Here is a 14,180-nt window from a genome sequence, read left to right as displayed (position 1 = left end):
TTGAAGTTCTGCCCGGAGCCCACTTTCCATTAAAATTCTGTTCCTTTTCTAGTAAGATAAACAAGGCATTCCTCTCTTCCAGCTCTTGGTCTCCTGAACTCCTAATTAATCAAGGAAGTGAGCAAGGGGCAGTTGCTGCTGACTTGTCCCCAGGTGCTCCCAGATACTGAGCCGTGCCTGGTTCAATTGCATCTCTTTGGTAGATGAGACCTTTAGATGACCTTTTAGATCAGGTGTCTGTTAAGTCATGCTGGGCAGAATGATCAGCCTCCCAATTCACTAAGTTCTCAGCAAGCAGAGGAGCCCCTTGAAGTGGGATTTGAACACTGTGCTACTGACAGGTTTGTGTCCATGTTGTCCATTTGACATGGAGCTGTCAGTGCTGGGTCAGGAAAAAAGCCCCAGCAGCCTTGTCAGTGGATGCACAGACAGCCATGATGTATCTGTAGAAAAGAGAATGGGCAAGAAGGGGGAAAGAATAGGACTGGGGGTTTTCTTCCATGGGATTACAAGGATAACTGATTCAAATCTGACTCTAGAGAATTCATTGCCAGCAATGAGCAAGGGCAGCTGTTTTACCTTAAAGCTGTGCGGGGAGGGGTTATGGCAGCCTAAATGCAGCCAAGGAGAGAAAAACCCAATTTGTTCCACCTCCCTGTAGGCACTTCCTAGAGATATATTTAGGAAGAATTCAGTCTCACCATGCTTTGCGGTCAGTGGGAAAAGCAAGCACCTTTCTGGGAGGGATGCTTATCCTGCATGAGCTGAGTCACTGCCTGCTGGTACTGTCGGTCCTGTGAGTGTTAAAAAAGCACAAATAACAGGATTTCTAATGTAGGTAATAAAAGGTCAGTGCTAGCAGTTAAGTGGAACAAGCCTGGTATAAATCCCAGAGCTGGGGTCTCCTGGGAAGCCCATGATGGAGCAAGGAATTGAGATCAGCCATGGGATTGCAAAACTGTCATCCAGATGTCTTTCATTCCTCTGTCTAAAACCAAAAGATCTGAAGCACTAACAAACAAAAATATTCTTGTGGGTAGAAAAAATTCTTATATTTCATTTATGCCCCAGGAAGGCTTCAAGGTAATGAAAATGGGGTTTACCTTGTGTCTCTGGTTGAAGTAAGTAGCTCAGATCATTCAGGAGCAGCGAAGTGGAGGTGACACCAGCTCTGTCTCTGTGCAGCAGGGGTGCAAGGGGGTACACCCAAAGTGATAGATGCATACTCCCATATCTAACCTGACAGCACTTCCTTTGGACAAAACTATCTTTGGATCACTCTTGTTCTTACAGGAGTTTATATTTGTTGTTATGCAGAATGTAGACCTTACTGCAAATTATATACATTTTATTTTGCAGGTTGGTTACTGGAATGATATGGATAAATTAGTTTTGATTCAGCATGAACCTACACTTGGAAATGACACTGCAGCCATTGAGAATAGAACAGTAGTTGTCACTACAATTTTGGTAAGGTGTTTCTTTTTTTTAATGTTTATACTGGTGTGTGACACAATCTCATTTCTAGTTATGATCTAATTTAGTCTGCCAGTTCCTAGGTTGGTGGGAGGATGAGAGCCATAAATCTTAATTATACTGACTGTCATGTCTGCACAGATTTTTTTTTTTTTGGTATGCATTTAATATAATGATTCACTTGAAATCAGGTTTTAAAAATTGAGTTGTGGTAACTTTTTCTTTAATTCAGTCTTTTCCATTTTTTGCTAAAATAAGTCTCAGAGATATGAGTTCTTACAACCTCTAATTGGTAAATCTTGACTCACAGAACAGTGGAAGAAAAGAAAAACCCAAAACCTTTAAATGACAGAATAGAACAGAGGGTATAAAATGAGATTACTGTAATGCCACTGTCCCTTTTTCTTGGTAAATTATAAACTCAATAATTGACTTTAGTAAAAGTTAAAGCTCTAAGTAGTATGGTTCAGTAAGCTAGTCAAAACTGGATTATCTATTCTTAATTGTGAATGAAAACATGAATTTAGTAGATGCATTCTTAATGTTCATTCAGCATTGCAGTAAAATTTCCATTTTAATAAAATCAATATAGATTTGGAATTTGATTTTCCAGGATTATTGTGTTTTTAAAGAGTGGCAAAGGAGAATGAGTTGCTTGATTCATTTACATTTTTAATTCACGATTTTCAAAACAATTGTTTCTTACAAATCTGTATTTTAAACAAAATATTTAACTTTTTTTTTCCTCTGAAGTCAGACATGCCCTTTAAAGCTGATGTTTATCAAAGCCAACTGGCAAAGGGTGACCTTTACGTGACCGCTTTTAAGATTTTACATCTCAGTTCACTGCCCTTTTCACCTGCCTCATTTAGACAAGACATGTTAACCCAATGAACTGTGTCTCAAATGGGAAGGAATATTCTGTAGGTGTTAAAAAAAATAATTTTTCTAACTCAATACAGAGTTTAAAGTAATCCAAAGGAAAGCATCAAGCAATGTTCTATCTAAAAATACAGTTAATTACCAGATTTTCAGCAGTCTGTATCAGCACTTATGCATTAATTATGTCTTAACAAATCTCCCGTTGAAGGTTATCATTCCAGGATACAAAACAACCAAACTACTATACAGGAATTCAGAATGTAACTCCTAACCAAATTGTGTAACTTTTAATTTTATTTTTGCATGGGAATTTTAAATATATGTATCTTTTTCCTAAAAAAAAAAAAAAAAAAAAAAAGACTCGGTGATGGAAAAAAATATACTTCAGTACAGTCCTCCTCTTTTCAGCCTCTGATGAAGAATCCTATTTTAAGAAATTGATCAAGGAAGAAAAGAGTCCCAAGATGCTGCGAACATTCCTAACTAAGGCTCAAGTATTAACCACCAGTCTAGTAACATTGAGCTAATTTTTCCATATGGATTACTGTTCCTCTGACTGGATGACCAGGCACTGAACCACCAAGAAAAGTTCTGTGACTAATCTGAAATGTCTAGAACAGATGATGTTAACCTTCAACTTTGCCAAGCTGAGAAGAGAACGATGTGAATTACAAGCTTTCAGTCGAAATTTTCCTCTCAAACCAATCCCGATACCTTTGACTGAAGCTCTCACACATGAATACTGTAATTTCCATAAATAGCTCCAAGCTTAGGAGAAGCGAGTCAAATATAATAAGGAAAAGTAATAGAAAAGGTTTCTGTTCACCAGAAAGGAAAAAAAAGGAAAACAAGAAAGCTTTTAAAATGTGTTATCTTGCCTGTCATGTTTGCATTGAAGCATTTTGATGTGCATAATAAATGTTATCTTCAAAAGAACTTTTCCAATCCCTGTATTGAAGGGACTGATGGGATTGTTTGCAAAACCAAAAAGCTGAATTAGTATTCCAAAGCATGCTCTGTGTTAATGCAGCATGTCATTTTTGGATAAATGCAATTAATTGAAAGCAGCACAGCTTCTTGACCAAAAACTGTCCCCTTTCCATCTTTCAAAATCACAGTGCAAGAGAAATATATTGGAATTTGGTTTGAATAAGAATATATGGTGAATTCTGCCTTATCATGCCCATCTCCCATTTACTCCTCTGGGAGCTGCACACATGATGTTGAAGACAGAATAGAACCATGATTCTTAATATTGGCTTGCTAGGACAATGTATTTAGCATCTGCAAGCATATGATCACACACACAAAGAAAAGAAATATTTAACTAGAATAACTTTCAGACTCTTGTTATTTTTCTCTTCTTTGTTATGTTGCAAATGCCACAGAGACTTTCTCACCTCTTCATTGCCCTCTTCATGTTGAAGGGAAGATGAACCATTGTAGATGAAACATTTAATTTTGGTTGCATGCATAGTTTCCAACATTAAACTGAAAAGCTTCTGCAAGGAGTGCTGTCAGACTTTTCAGTCTTCAAAGACAGATGTCATGGCAGCATAGGAAAAGCTTACAGGTTTTCAGCATGGCTCGCTTTAATTTTTGCCTAAAGCCAAATAGCACAAGTTGATTTGTCCTCTGTTTCTTCAGCTTTTATGTGTCTATGCTTACTTTGCTGTAGTGTGGCTGTATGCCTGTTGTATAGAAACTGCATTATAATGAATCAGCTCAGCACCCAAAGAACTTAGTACAGTGTTTTCTACTTGGCAAAATGTTTTCTTCATTTGTAACACAGTGAGAGCACGTAGAAGTTATTTTACAAATTTGGTTTAGGCTCTCAGCCTATCCCCATTATCTGTGTGGTGCAGTAGCAGCCCAGAGAGAGGAGGCAGCAGGGGGCAGCTGATGTTCTTTACCAATTGCAATTTATAGCTCCTATTCTGCCCCTCATGTGATGCACAGCCTCCTGCACTCTGGAAAGGACAGATTTCCTACCTGTGCAGAGGCATTCCCTTTGGGGTGGGATGATAACCTCCAAATGCACAGTAGGCGTATTGCATGACTGGAGAAGGGATGCTCTTTGCAGCCCTGCTCTAACACTAAGGTAAAGCAAGGGACTTGTCTAGCTAGGGAGAATGATCATCTCTAATTCTGCAGGTTCAGAAATATGGTCCCAACTTGTTGAAGAAGAATCTAGGGAAGTTGGCTCAGAAGACTAATCCAAACTCTCCAATACATTTCAAGATAGAGCCAACTCTGCACGTAACTCTGAGACTGCAAAACTTAAAAATCACAAAATTCCTTTAAAACCAAAGCTTGATGGTGAGCTGCATCTGCATTGTGCTTACAGTTCAATATCTGAATGAGGTATCCTTGGTGTTGGCAGATTAAGTTTCAACAGCAGGATTCAGTTCAGTTCAGATGTGGATGGCTTTACAAAGGGTATTGATTCAGTTGCATTCAGTGACATTCAAGATGCTCTAGGATACACAGCCTGTCCCCCATTTCTTACACTGGAAGGATCACCCTTGCCTGTCTCATGCTGTATATGTGACCTCTTCTTCTGGATGTTTTAGCTGGTGTATGCACTTTTCCAGGCATGTGGGATAAGTTTTGCCCCAGGATTGTAATTCCACAAAAATTTCGAAATTGATTCAGTGGCCTATAGGTGGATGCCTTATACTGAGGGTATCAGACCTATCTGTAAAGGGCAAGCACAAAGCACCTGCAGAACAGCACCTTGGGGTCAAGCAGGTCACCTTAGGGCATCTAAGATGATAGGCAACTTTCATTAGGTGACTGAGAATCACCTTTACTGTTTTGACTGATACTCTTGATACAGTCTTACCTCAGAAATTCTAATTATAGGCTTTTTTCGCATAATAGAAAGATATTTTTTCATTAGAAACTTTATTAATTAAATTCTTCAGTAGACTGGAGAAAAAAATGAAGTTTGTTGCATGAAAATAGTAAAGACTTCAAACCGAATCCTGGACACTTTATTCAGAAGAAAAAAAAAAAAGAAAAAGAAAAAAAATTCACCAAAAAAACCTTCCATTGACATTTACAGAAGTTTCTTTCAGAATAAAGTGTGATAATGTGTCCCACACCTGTTCTAAAAATTAGAAATTTCCTTGCACAGATATTTGCCACTTTTACAAATTATTTTTGCAATGGTGAATATTTTGAAATCCACTTTGGAATAGGAGAACCAAGTTTAAATCTGTTTGTTATTTGGGTTAGTTACTTTGTCCAACTTCCCTTATAGTATGAATCATCAGTTGTGAGCATTTAACTGTAAACATGAATTTGTGGCAATGTGGTGGAATGATCTGTTTACATCTATAAAGGTAATTGTTGCAGACATCAACTTGTATTTGCAAATGTTAAGTATTGTTATGAAATTGTGAATTATATAAGTAAAGCTTGCACCATTTCAAATATCTGTTCCGTGCTAGTCATTGGTCATTTCAATGTGGACTTTTCCTTGATTCAGTACTCCATAGAGCATTCTTCAGCAGCTGAAATCTTGCAAATATTGCAATATAAAACCTCATTCATCAGTAAGTCAGAGATGTGTTTTATATCAGTAGGTTAAAAGCCCATAGTCCAAAAATATAGTAAGCACAAAGATGGTGGGCAGAGATAATCTTTCTATTAGACAAGATGCTAAAACTGGAAACAATTAAAAAGTAGGCCTATGTTTTCTGCTATTTCAGCTGATTTAATAGAAGATAATACTTCTCCACAGACAACTTGCAGCTCTTGCATTTTTAGACTACCATGATTACACCAACATTACTACTAACTTTGAAAATGCTATTGCAAGGGATCATACAAAATAAAAAGGTCTTTTTCAGTGCCACAGATAGAAAAGAGCATGGATAAGTACATGCTATTGATCAATTCAGATATTTCATGACTTCACAGTGTAACCTTGAAAGTTTATCTGTGTAAGTTACTTGTTAGCAAAACTTGCCTTTCAGTGTCTTTTTATTATAACAACTGAACACCTCATCAGTCTGAGACATCCTCAAAGTCTGAAATGGACAGGATTTAAAACAAGGGCTACTATTTGATTTCTTTTTTTTTTTAACAATCCCTATCAGATACTCACATGCAGTCCCACCCGCATTCCCCCATTAAATTCTATCTTGAAAATAGATATCTGATTACTTGGCAGGTAAAGTAGGCACAAGAATTAAAGAATAAAATAGGTTAGGAGGGAAAGATCAACATAGTGAGCTAATGATAGTAGGTGTTGCTGTTATCTTTAATTGTGCCATTCCACACTGGCAGATCCATACTCAGTTGCTGCTTCTTTGAAAGCAGTCACAGCAAGGCATGCTACCTTACTCTATAAGCTAATTGCATTATGAAAAATGCTCTCTGCTCTATTTTGCTCTAAATCTGTGAAATCAGTGTAAGAAAGGGAGGTGGATGAGGAAGAGAACCAATGGTTCTCTTCTCCTCCAGGTACCCAACAGATCCCTGTCAGATCTTAGTGGTCACTCGACTGCATGGCATGACCTCTCTGTGTACCTACCAAGGACAGTACTGGGCCATTCCACTTCCCTTCTCAGTGTTCCCTCACAGAACTCCTGGCTAGCAGGGCTGAAGTGCACTTAACTTTTAACAGAAAACTTGAGGCATCTGTCACTTGGCTTTGCTGTGCAAAAACAGTTAGAATGCTTTTTTGCAGCAGCCCTGCCAGTGGTGAGGTGCAGGCAGAAGCACAGTGTCTGGGTTTTGGAGGAAGGAGTAAGCTGATCTGGCATACACTGTGCCTGTCTTTGAGTCATTGCCAGAATTATCTCCTGGTGTGACTGTAGTTGCATGCCTTTGGCTGGGGATTTATGACTGAATCAGAAGAGCTGGAAACCACTGACTCTGGCCTTTGGAAAGCAAAATTGCTTTTGAGGTACAGCAAGCAATGTAGCTGAAGCTTGTAAGGAGAGTTCACAAATGCAGGACAGTGGACAGACTTTGTTGCCCTTCTAGCAAGCAGTTGGATAAATCACAGACAGGACAGAGTCTTTTTCACCTCTGTTTAAAATAAACTTTTTTGTGGCAATAACATATGTGGAAAGGCACAGATTTTGGCTCTTCCTCTCATGTGAACAAAAAGTCTTTGTGAGGGGAAGAACATTTTATACACATGGCCAAAATACTTCCAAAAATCAAGAACTTCTGCAGAGGTCAAGATCTCCATGCTTTTCTCCCTCTCTCCCTCTAGAAGACCAGTGGTTGAGATCAAGGTGATTTAAGTAGGGATAGAAATACAAGAAAAGTGCAGGCTGCTGGTAATAGTCAGCAGTTTTCCTTTGAAGATGCAAACTCTATACAGGCAAAGGCACTCATTGCCCTGCACTCACATAATACCACCTATCCTCCCTTGTTAGACACCTAATAGAGTTACAAAATTGTTGTTGCTTACAGATGATGTTCTTGTAGTCTCAGAGAAGCAGGCATTGCTGCACTACATATTTAAATTTATTTTTATTCTTGTGCTAATTATATCTGTAGGAAAGATGGGAATGGGGCAGAATACTACCAAGGTTAGTGTTGAAAGACCAACATTTTCTAGGGATAGCAGAGAGAAAACTTAAGTTGCCAGTATTTTGTGATGTAAATTCAAACAAAGGGTGACCTAAATTACCTCTTATATTAGACAAATATTTCATCTGGAACTGGCTCTGAATATGAATTATGTGAAGTAATCTAAAATACCATCAGAAAGTATAGTTTTACTTCATAATTTCTAAAATCTGAATTCACATAGAGCTAAAAAGAAAATCACCTTGATATCCCAGTTGCATAATGTTCACTATTTTGATAGTATGGTTTATACAGGGAATGCAAGATCCACTCTTCAAGACAGGTTTTACTTGTTCTCAATGGCACTCACTGTCCCAAAATATTTGGTACTTCTTTTTCATACAACATGTAAAGTCACTGTCAACTTAATACCATTCTTGTCCATGCATATCACTGAAGTTCATCCTAAAAAACCTTGCAGAATCTGCACTGTTTATTTTAAAGGAAGGATGCATATTTCTTTGGGAATGTATTTCTGTGTTCTCACTAAAATGTATGTAGCCTCTTAGGAACTATACATTCTAAACCTCAAGAAATGAAGCCACTCAGGCACTGCATCTGAAATTACATAGGCAGTAACCCCGCTATGTTAGAGGATATGCTTACTGACTGAAGTCAGAAGTCTACATTGTACCTTCATGATCTCACAGCCCTTTCCACTGTATAGGCCCAAGCTCTATTCATACTTTAAATTTAGCATGTACTGCACTAAGGTCTGTCATTTAAAACAAAGTAAGGTTGATAATTCTTGTGAAATGTATAATCCAAATCAGTGTGAAAAGTATTATCTTGCCAGAAGGATTTCTGTTCATACATTTTAATTTAAACCTGCTAATACTGTCCATGAACTTTTTATAAATTGTGTGTTGTTCAGTCAGCTCATGACATGTTTGGTTTTTTTCAGACTATATTCGGTTCACTTCTCCTTTACAGTTCTACTTCTTTCATTATAGGAAGCCCCATATGTTATGTTCAAGAAAAACCATGATACGTTTGAAGGGAATGACAAGTTTGAAGGATACTGTGTAGATCTGGCATCAGAAATTGCAAAACATATTGGTATCAAGTACAAAATTGCCATTGTTCCTGATGGAAAATATGGAGCAAGGGATCCAGAGACAAAAATCTGGAATGGGATGGTGGGAGAACTTGTTTATGGGGTAAGCATACCAATTTTTGAAGCAGGATTTAATTTATCATAGTATAAGTCATAAAATAGGAAGTATATGTGCATTTTATTTAATCTTGGGGTCACAGAAAAGAAACATAATCTTGTTTCAGGTCTGTGAGTTTTCACTTATTTTCAAGATAAAATTTAATAATTTCATGCAAGTTCTACAATTTATTCAATTAGTTCCTTGAAACATTAGAACATCCATAGTTTGTATATCCCTTAAAAATTCATTAATGTTAGACACCATCTATTCTTGACACACTGTAAAACTTGGTTGGGAAGGCTATCACTCATTAATTCATTTTCATGGAATGGTGGACAGATCTTTTTAAAAAGAGAGGATTCTTGGTCTAGTTTGAGAAATGAAAAATCCACCATCATATATATTAAACATAGGTAATATACCACTACAGACAAGTACATAATTAGGCAATTCAAAATGAAGACAGACTTTTAAGATGACCATCAATTATAAAATTTAAGATCAAACCTGGTAAGTTTAACAACTGAGAACATTATGGTATAGAGTGCTCTGGAGAAGGATTCTTCAGAATACCATAATAGTTAGCAATTCTGTTGACACATAAAGTTCCAATATTTAAAATAAAATATCTCCAACAGACCTAAATAAATATTTTCAGTATCTGGTGTTACCAAAAGTAGCAAAACTCAGAGCTGAGCTTGCTGATGACTACAGTTGCTAGTATCTGCACTGAGAACAGTTCAGAATTCTTAGAGAAATTTTTAATTTCAGTGTTGGAATAATAAAAAAAATCCTCAAACTACTCAGATGTCAATATTTCCATGAATTCATAACATGCCTCAACCTCCTCATAAAAAATTCCTGCATACCAGTTGATCCATCCCCATTTTCACAATTCCATTGGCAGTTCAGGCCATACATTGCAAAGGCCTCGTGGCTTTTGTAGCAGCTCCATATCAGTTCCCTGCTGCTAGTTTAGCATAGCTGATAAATTCTCCATTAGCATCAGTTCAAGGGACTCTGCAGAATGAAACAGTCTCTGTGCTGTAGGAGTGTTGGAAATGTTGCCCCAGAATTTCAGTGATCTCCCTTCCCCATTGGAATGGAAAGGTTATATCAGGTTCCCAAAATTCTCCACGTTCTTTGAAGTTCGTGAAGGAGCCAACTTCAATTTTCTCTTTAAGGAATAGAAACACTGAATGTCATCAAGCATGTATATCTACTTCAGTGTCTTGAAAGTAGCTCAATTCTTAAGATAGTAAAAGATAAAGATTTTTCAGAATTATTTTATCAAGTATGGAGGTTATTCCTTTTCTTGCTTTTAATTGCAAGAGCAAACCCATGGACATCAATGGCCAAGCACTGTTTCATACTAGAATGTTTTTTTCCATTATCCAAGAAATGTTACTATTTATGAGAAATCTCTTTTGTTCATAAGTACTGTTTCAGTGGCCTATCATCTAGTTGAAAATTATAGAGGAAACTTGACATCACACTTTCATTTTCTGTTTGTATGGGGTATTCTTTTCCTTGTTTTATCTTTAAAAAAAATACCTCATCAATCCTAAATTGCCTAGAACTAGACTGAAATAAAAAGTGTTGTAAGGAAGCTCACAAGGATGTGCCAATACCTACAGCTTTTAACAGAGCTGAAAGCAGTCAAGTTCACAGGCATGAGGAACCTGTTGCAAATTACCCACATGAAGAAGGCCAGCCCAGAATACAAGACCAACACTTCATTTTTTGTAATGGAAAATAGTGGGGAGGAGGCTTTTTCCAGCTATCTGTTTAGGATGTCTGCAGTCTTTGCAATTCTGGGACTAGGCCCTGGGAATGAGCTGCAGCAAAGCTCTTGGAGCTGCTTTTTTACTGAAGTCAGCTGCTGCCCAGGACATTTGCTCCACTGTCATAAGGCTCCCTGAGGCTGTATCAATCCTGGTGTATCAGTGGCACCAGGGAATGTCGCTGTGCTTCAGAATTCACCTGATTAATCTGCTAAATTTCAAGAACGGTCTCCAGTACATTTTGGGCCCATAATTACTGTCCAAAACAATTCCTGAGCCCAGCTGGACCCTGGGATAGAGCAGACACCTTTCCCTACAAGCAGCTCGAACGAGGCCATGGTTGAGGTTATGAGGTGGGGTGACTTTGATGGCAGCAACGCGGCCTGTCCAGGGCCGCTGGGCCTTAAGGCCAAGCGCTACACCAGGCATGCTTAATGTACTTCTACAGGTGTAGCTTTAAAGGAAATTGTTCTTTCTGCTACTTACAAAATTTTCTGCTAAGGATTTCCACAGGGAATCCATCAAGAGCCTCCTCCCTGCAAATTCCTTGAGTCCTTGCCAGACAATTTACAGAGCATCAGGTCCCCAGGCCTAGGAGAAAACAGAAAAATCAGTCAGGCAGAGACTTTGCTGCAAAGCTCTGCTAGAAGAAGAGTACGTTCATCTTCTCTGATAGATCCCCTAATCATAAACACAAATAGTCTGAGTAGTTGGCTGTATTTCAAGCAAGGCTTTTTATTTGCAGCCAGGACTGGGAGGGAATTTGCAACTGAATTAGCAAGTTGACGAGATGATCTGTTTGGGAAACATTTTACAGCTTTTAATTCCCAACCGTGTTAATGGATTAACAGACAGATTTACTCTGGCCAGTGAGATTGGACTCTTTCTGTACAACACAAAAGATTCCTCTGCTCTCTTGCTCTTACCATCATACCCCAAAGCCCCTTGGCCCTATTCTTACTACTGAGAATGGACATGTGAAAATTTTATCCCATGTTCCTTTAAGACCTGTATGCACCAGAGGTTGTTCTGGTACCTGGACACTCAGGTGCTGCACAGAGCAGGGTAGTCATTTCCTGAACCCCATGGCTGATTTTTCCATCATGTCCCAGAGGAAATATCATATAAAATGCTGTGGGGTACAGTTTTGCTAAGATGGTACAGAATGTCACAGTGGGGAGGGTTGCTTCTTTTCCTGTTTTGATTTTAGCACATTATTAAAAACTACGAGGAAATTTTGGTCATTTGTCCCCGATGAATCCACATGCATAGAGTGGTCCATGGGGATTCTATTTGCCTTGATATCTAGCTCACAGAAGAAATGCTGGCTGGGGATGAAATGCCATTAAGCACATGTAACAGGTGTTTCCAAATTCACTAGCAGTCAGCTCCAATTAAATATTCATTCTCCTGACACAGAATGCTTTTCTTTCACTGCTTAACACAAAAGGTCACAACTCATTTCTGTTTGAAATCTCAGAAGCCATGAGCTTCTGAGATTAAAATCTGTTTTTGCATGATTTTTTCTCAGATAGCGTTACTACCTTAACAATACTTGTACCAAGCATAAATTTTATTCACAACTTTATAATAATTATATATTCTGGAAAAGAAAATGTCTCTCTCCATCAGAATCAATCTTGTCTCTTTCTATAATATTGGAAGGATCCAGAATGCATCTGTACTTGGTAATCGTGGAGCCTTGATTGAAATGCTGTTACAGAGCAGTTATTTAACTGTGAAGTATCATTAGTCTTTGTCAAAACAGATTTCAATGGCAACAAAACCATTAATTGTTTTTGCACCATAGTTATATTGTTAATCATTTAAATCCCTAATTATATGGTGTATGTTAACTGGGCAAAGCACATAATTATCATGCACAGCTATTTTCATTATTTAGCTTTTGCAATGAAGAGTTTATGTAGGCTTTACATGGCACACAATAGTCATACAAAAATAATAATATGATCAGTCTGGGGGGCTGTAGTTTCTCCAATTTTTTGGCATTTAATTATGACCTAGCTATATATTTTCCTTTTAGATTTCTTGGCATAAAATTGATTTATCTAAGTTATGAATTATCTGATACTAGATCACTATTGTAAAAAAAATGGGTTAAGTTCCTATTTCTCCTCTTTAACTCCTTCAAGTACTCTAGGCAGCAGTTCTGATCATGTTCAAGTCCTGCATACCCTATTTGAGCATTTAAATTTCATACGATAAATCCTCTCCAGTATTTCACATATAATATGCAATGTACTAAGTAGGTATTCAAAACCTCCTCAATTCACACTAACTTGGGGAAGTCACTTTTCCAGCTCACACTGTGAAAACTAACAACCCCCAGGCATCTGTGTTTTAACCCCAGTAGAAACCTGCAGACACAAAAAAAAAAAAAAAAGTAGAAAAAACCCTTTTTTAACCCCAGTAGAAATCTGCAGACACAAAAAAACCCTGTTAGCCAACACCTTTGAAGACCAGTGACTAGGTCTGTCATTTACACTGTGTTAATGAGGATACCACTATATGACAAACACAGAGAGGATTGTCAGGAAGAGATTACAGTTGCCATGAGTCTTTTGCTTAATCAAAGGACTCCAGATTAGGCATTCTCAATAATTAAAATTTAGAAATACAAAAGATGTTGACTCTAAAGAAGGAAACAATTCTTCTGGAGAAAAGCTACTTATGAGTAAGATGAAAAAAAATATGCAGAAAAGCCAGTAGCTGAAACAATCCTACTGTCTTTAGACTACAGAAACTAAGTTTACTTTCTAATTTTCAGGCTAGTTAAAATATTTATATTGATATCCATATTTTTATATTTTAGACATGTTACCCTTCTCATAGAATAGCTGTTTCCATAAAACATCTGTTTCAGCCTGATTTAGATAATCACAAGGGATTAAGAAGCCAATTTTTTAAGATGCCTTGTCTAACAAAATGTAAATTAAAATTCAGAGAATTAGCAGTGTTATCATGATGTTTACCTGAGACATTAGCACCAGAGATAATTTCTGATACCTTTGCAAAATTATGATTTCAGATGCATTGCTTAAAATGTAATATCTTTATATAAAATTTTGAGAAGTGTTTACATCACAGCTATTTCAGAATGACAGATATAATCTGATGATTAATATACAGCCATCTTAATACAAATGTGCATTTTTGGGCCATTGAATGAATCAATTCTTTTGAATTATTTACAATTGCAAAGCTGTCAAAATCGGTTTAATTTTTAACCACCCAATATTGGTTGAAAATTAAATTCAATAAAACA

General features: G+C 37.4%; 1 protein-coding gene across 9 annotated transcripts in view; it reads left to right on the top strand.

Moving 5' to 3' along the window:
• Positions 1-14,180, top strand: part of GRIA4 (glutamate ionotropic receptor AMPA type subunit 4) — a 215,964-nt gene that overhangs the window by 150,575 nt on the left and 51,209 nt on the right. For 8 of the 9 annotated variants that reach the window (XR_008536163.2, XM_077173949.1, XM_054654005.2 and 5 more), the window contains 2 exons: positions 1,360-1,470; positions 8,907-9,113. Coding sequence is in view for 8 of the 9 variants with exons in the window: in XM_077173949.1 (XP_077030064.1) it covers positions 1,360-1,470; positions 8,907-9,113 (318 nt within the window). In the remaining variant the exon portion in view is untranslated. Of the gene's footprint in view, positions 1-1,359; positions 1,471-2,766; positions 5,799-8,906; positions 9,114-14,180 lie in introns of those variants that run through there. The other variant, XM_054654051.2, reaches the window with a different exon arrangement.

The sequence above is a fragment of the Agelaius phoeniceus genome, chromosome 2 (genome assembly GCF_051311805.1).
Source record: "Agelaius phoeniceus isolate bAgePho1 chromosome 2, bAgePho1.hap1, whole genome shotgun sequence".
Taxonomy (NCBI): Eukaryota; Metazoa; Chordata; class Aves; order Passeriformes; family Icteridae; genus Agelaius; species Agelaius phoeniceus.
This window is presented reverse-complemented; position numbering and strand designations above follow the sequence as displayed.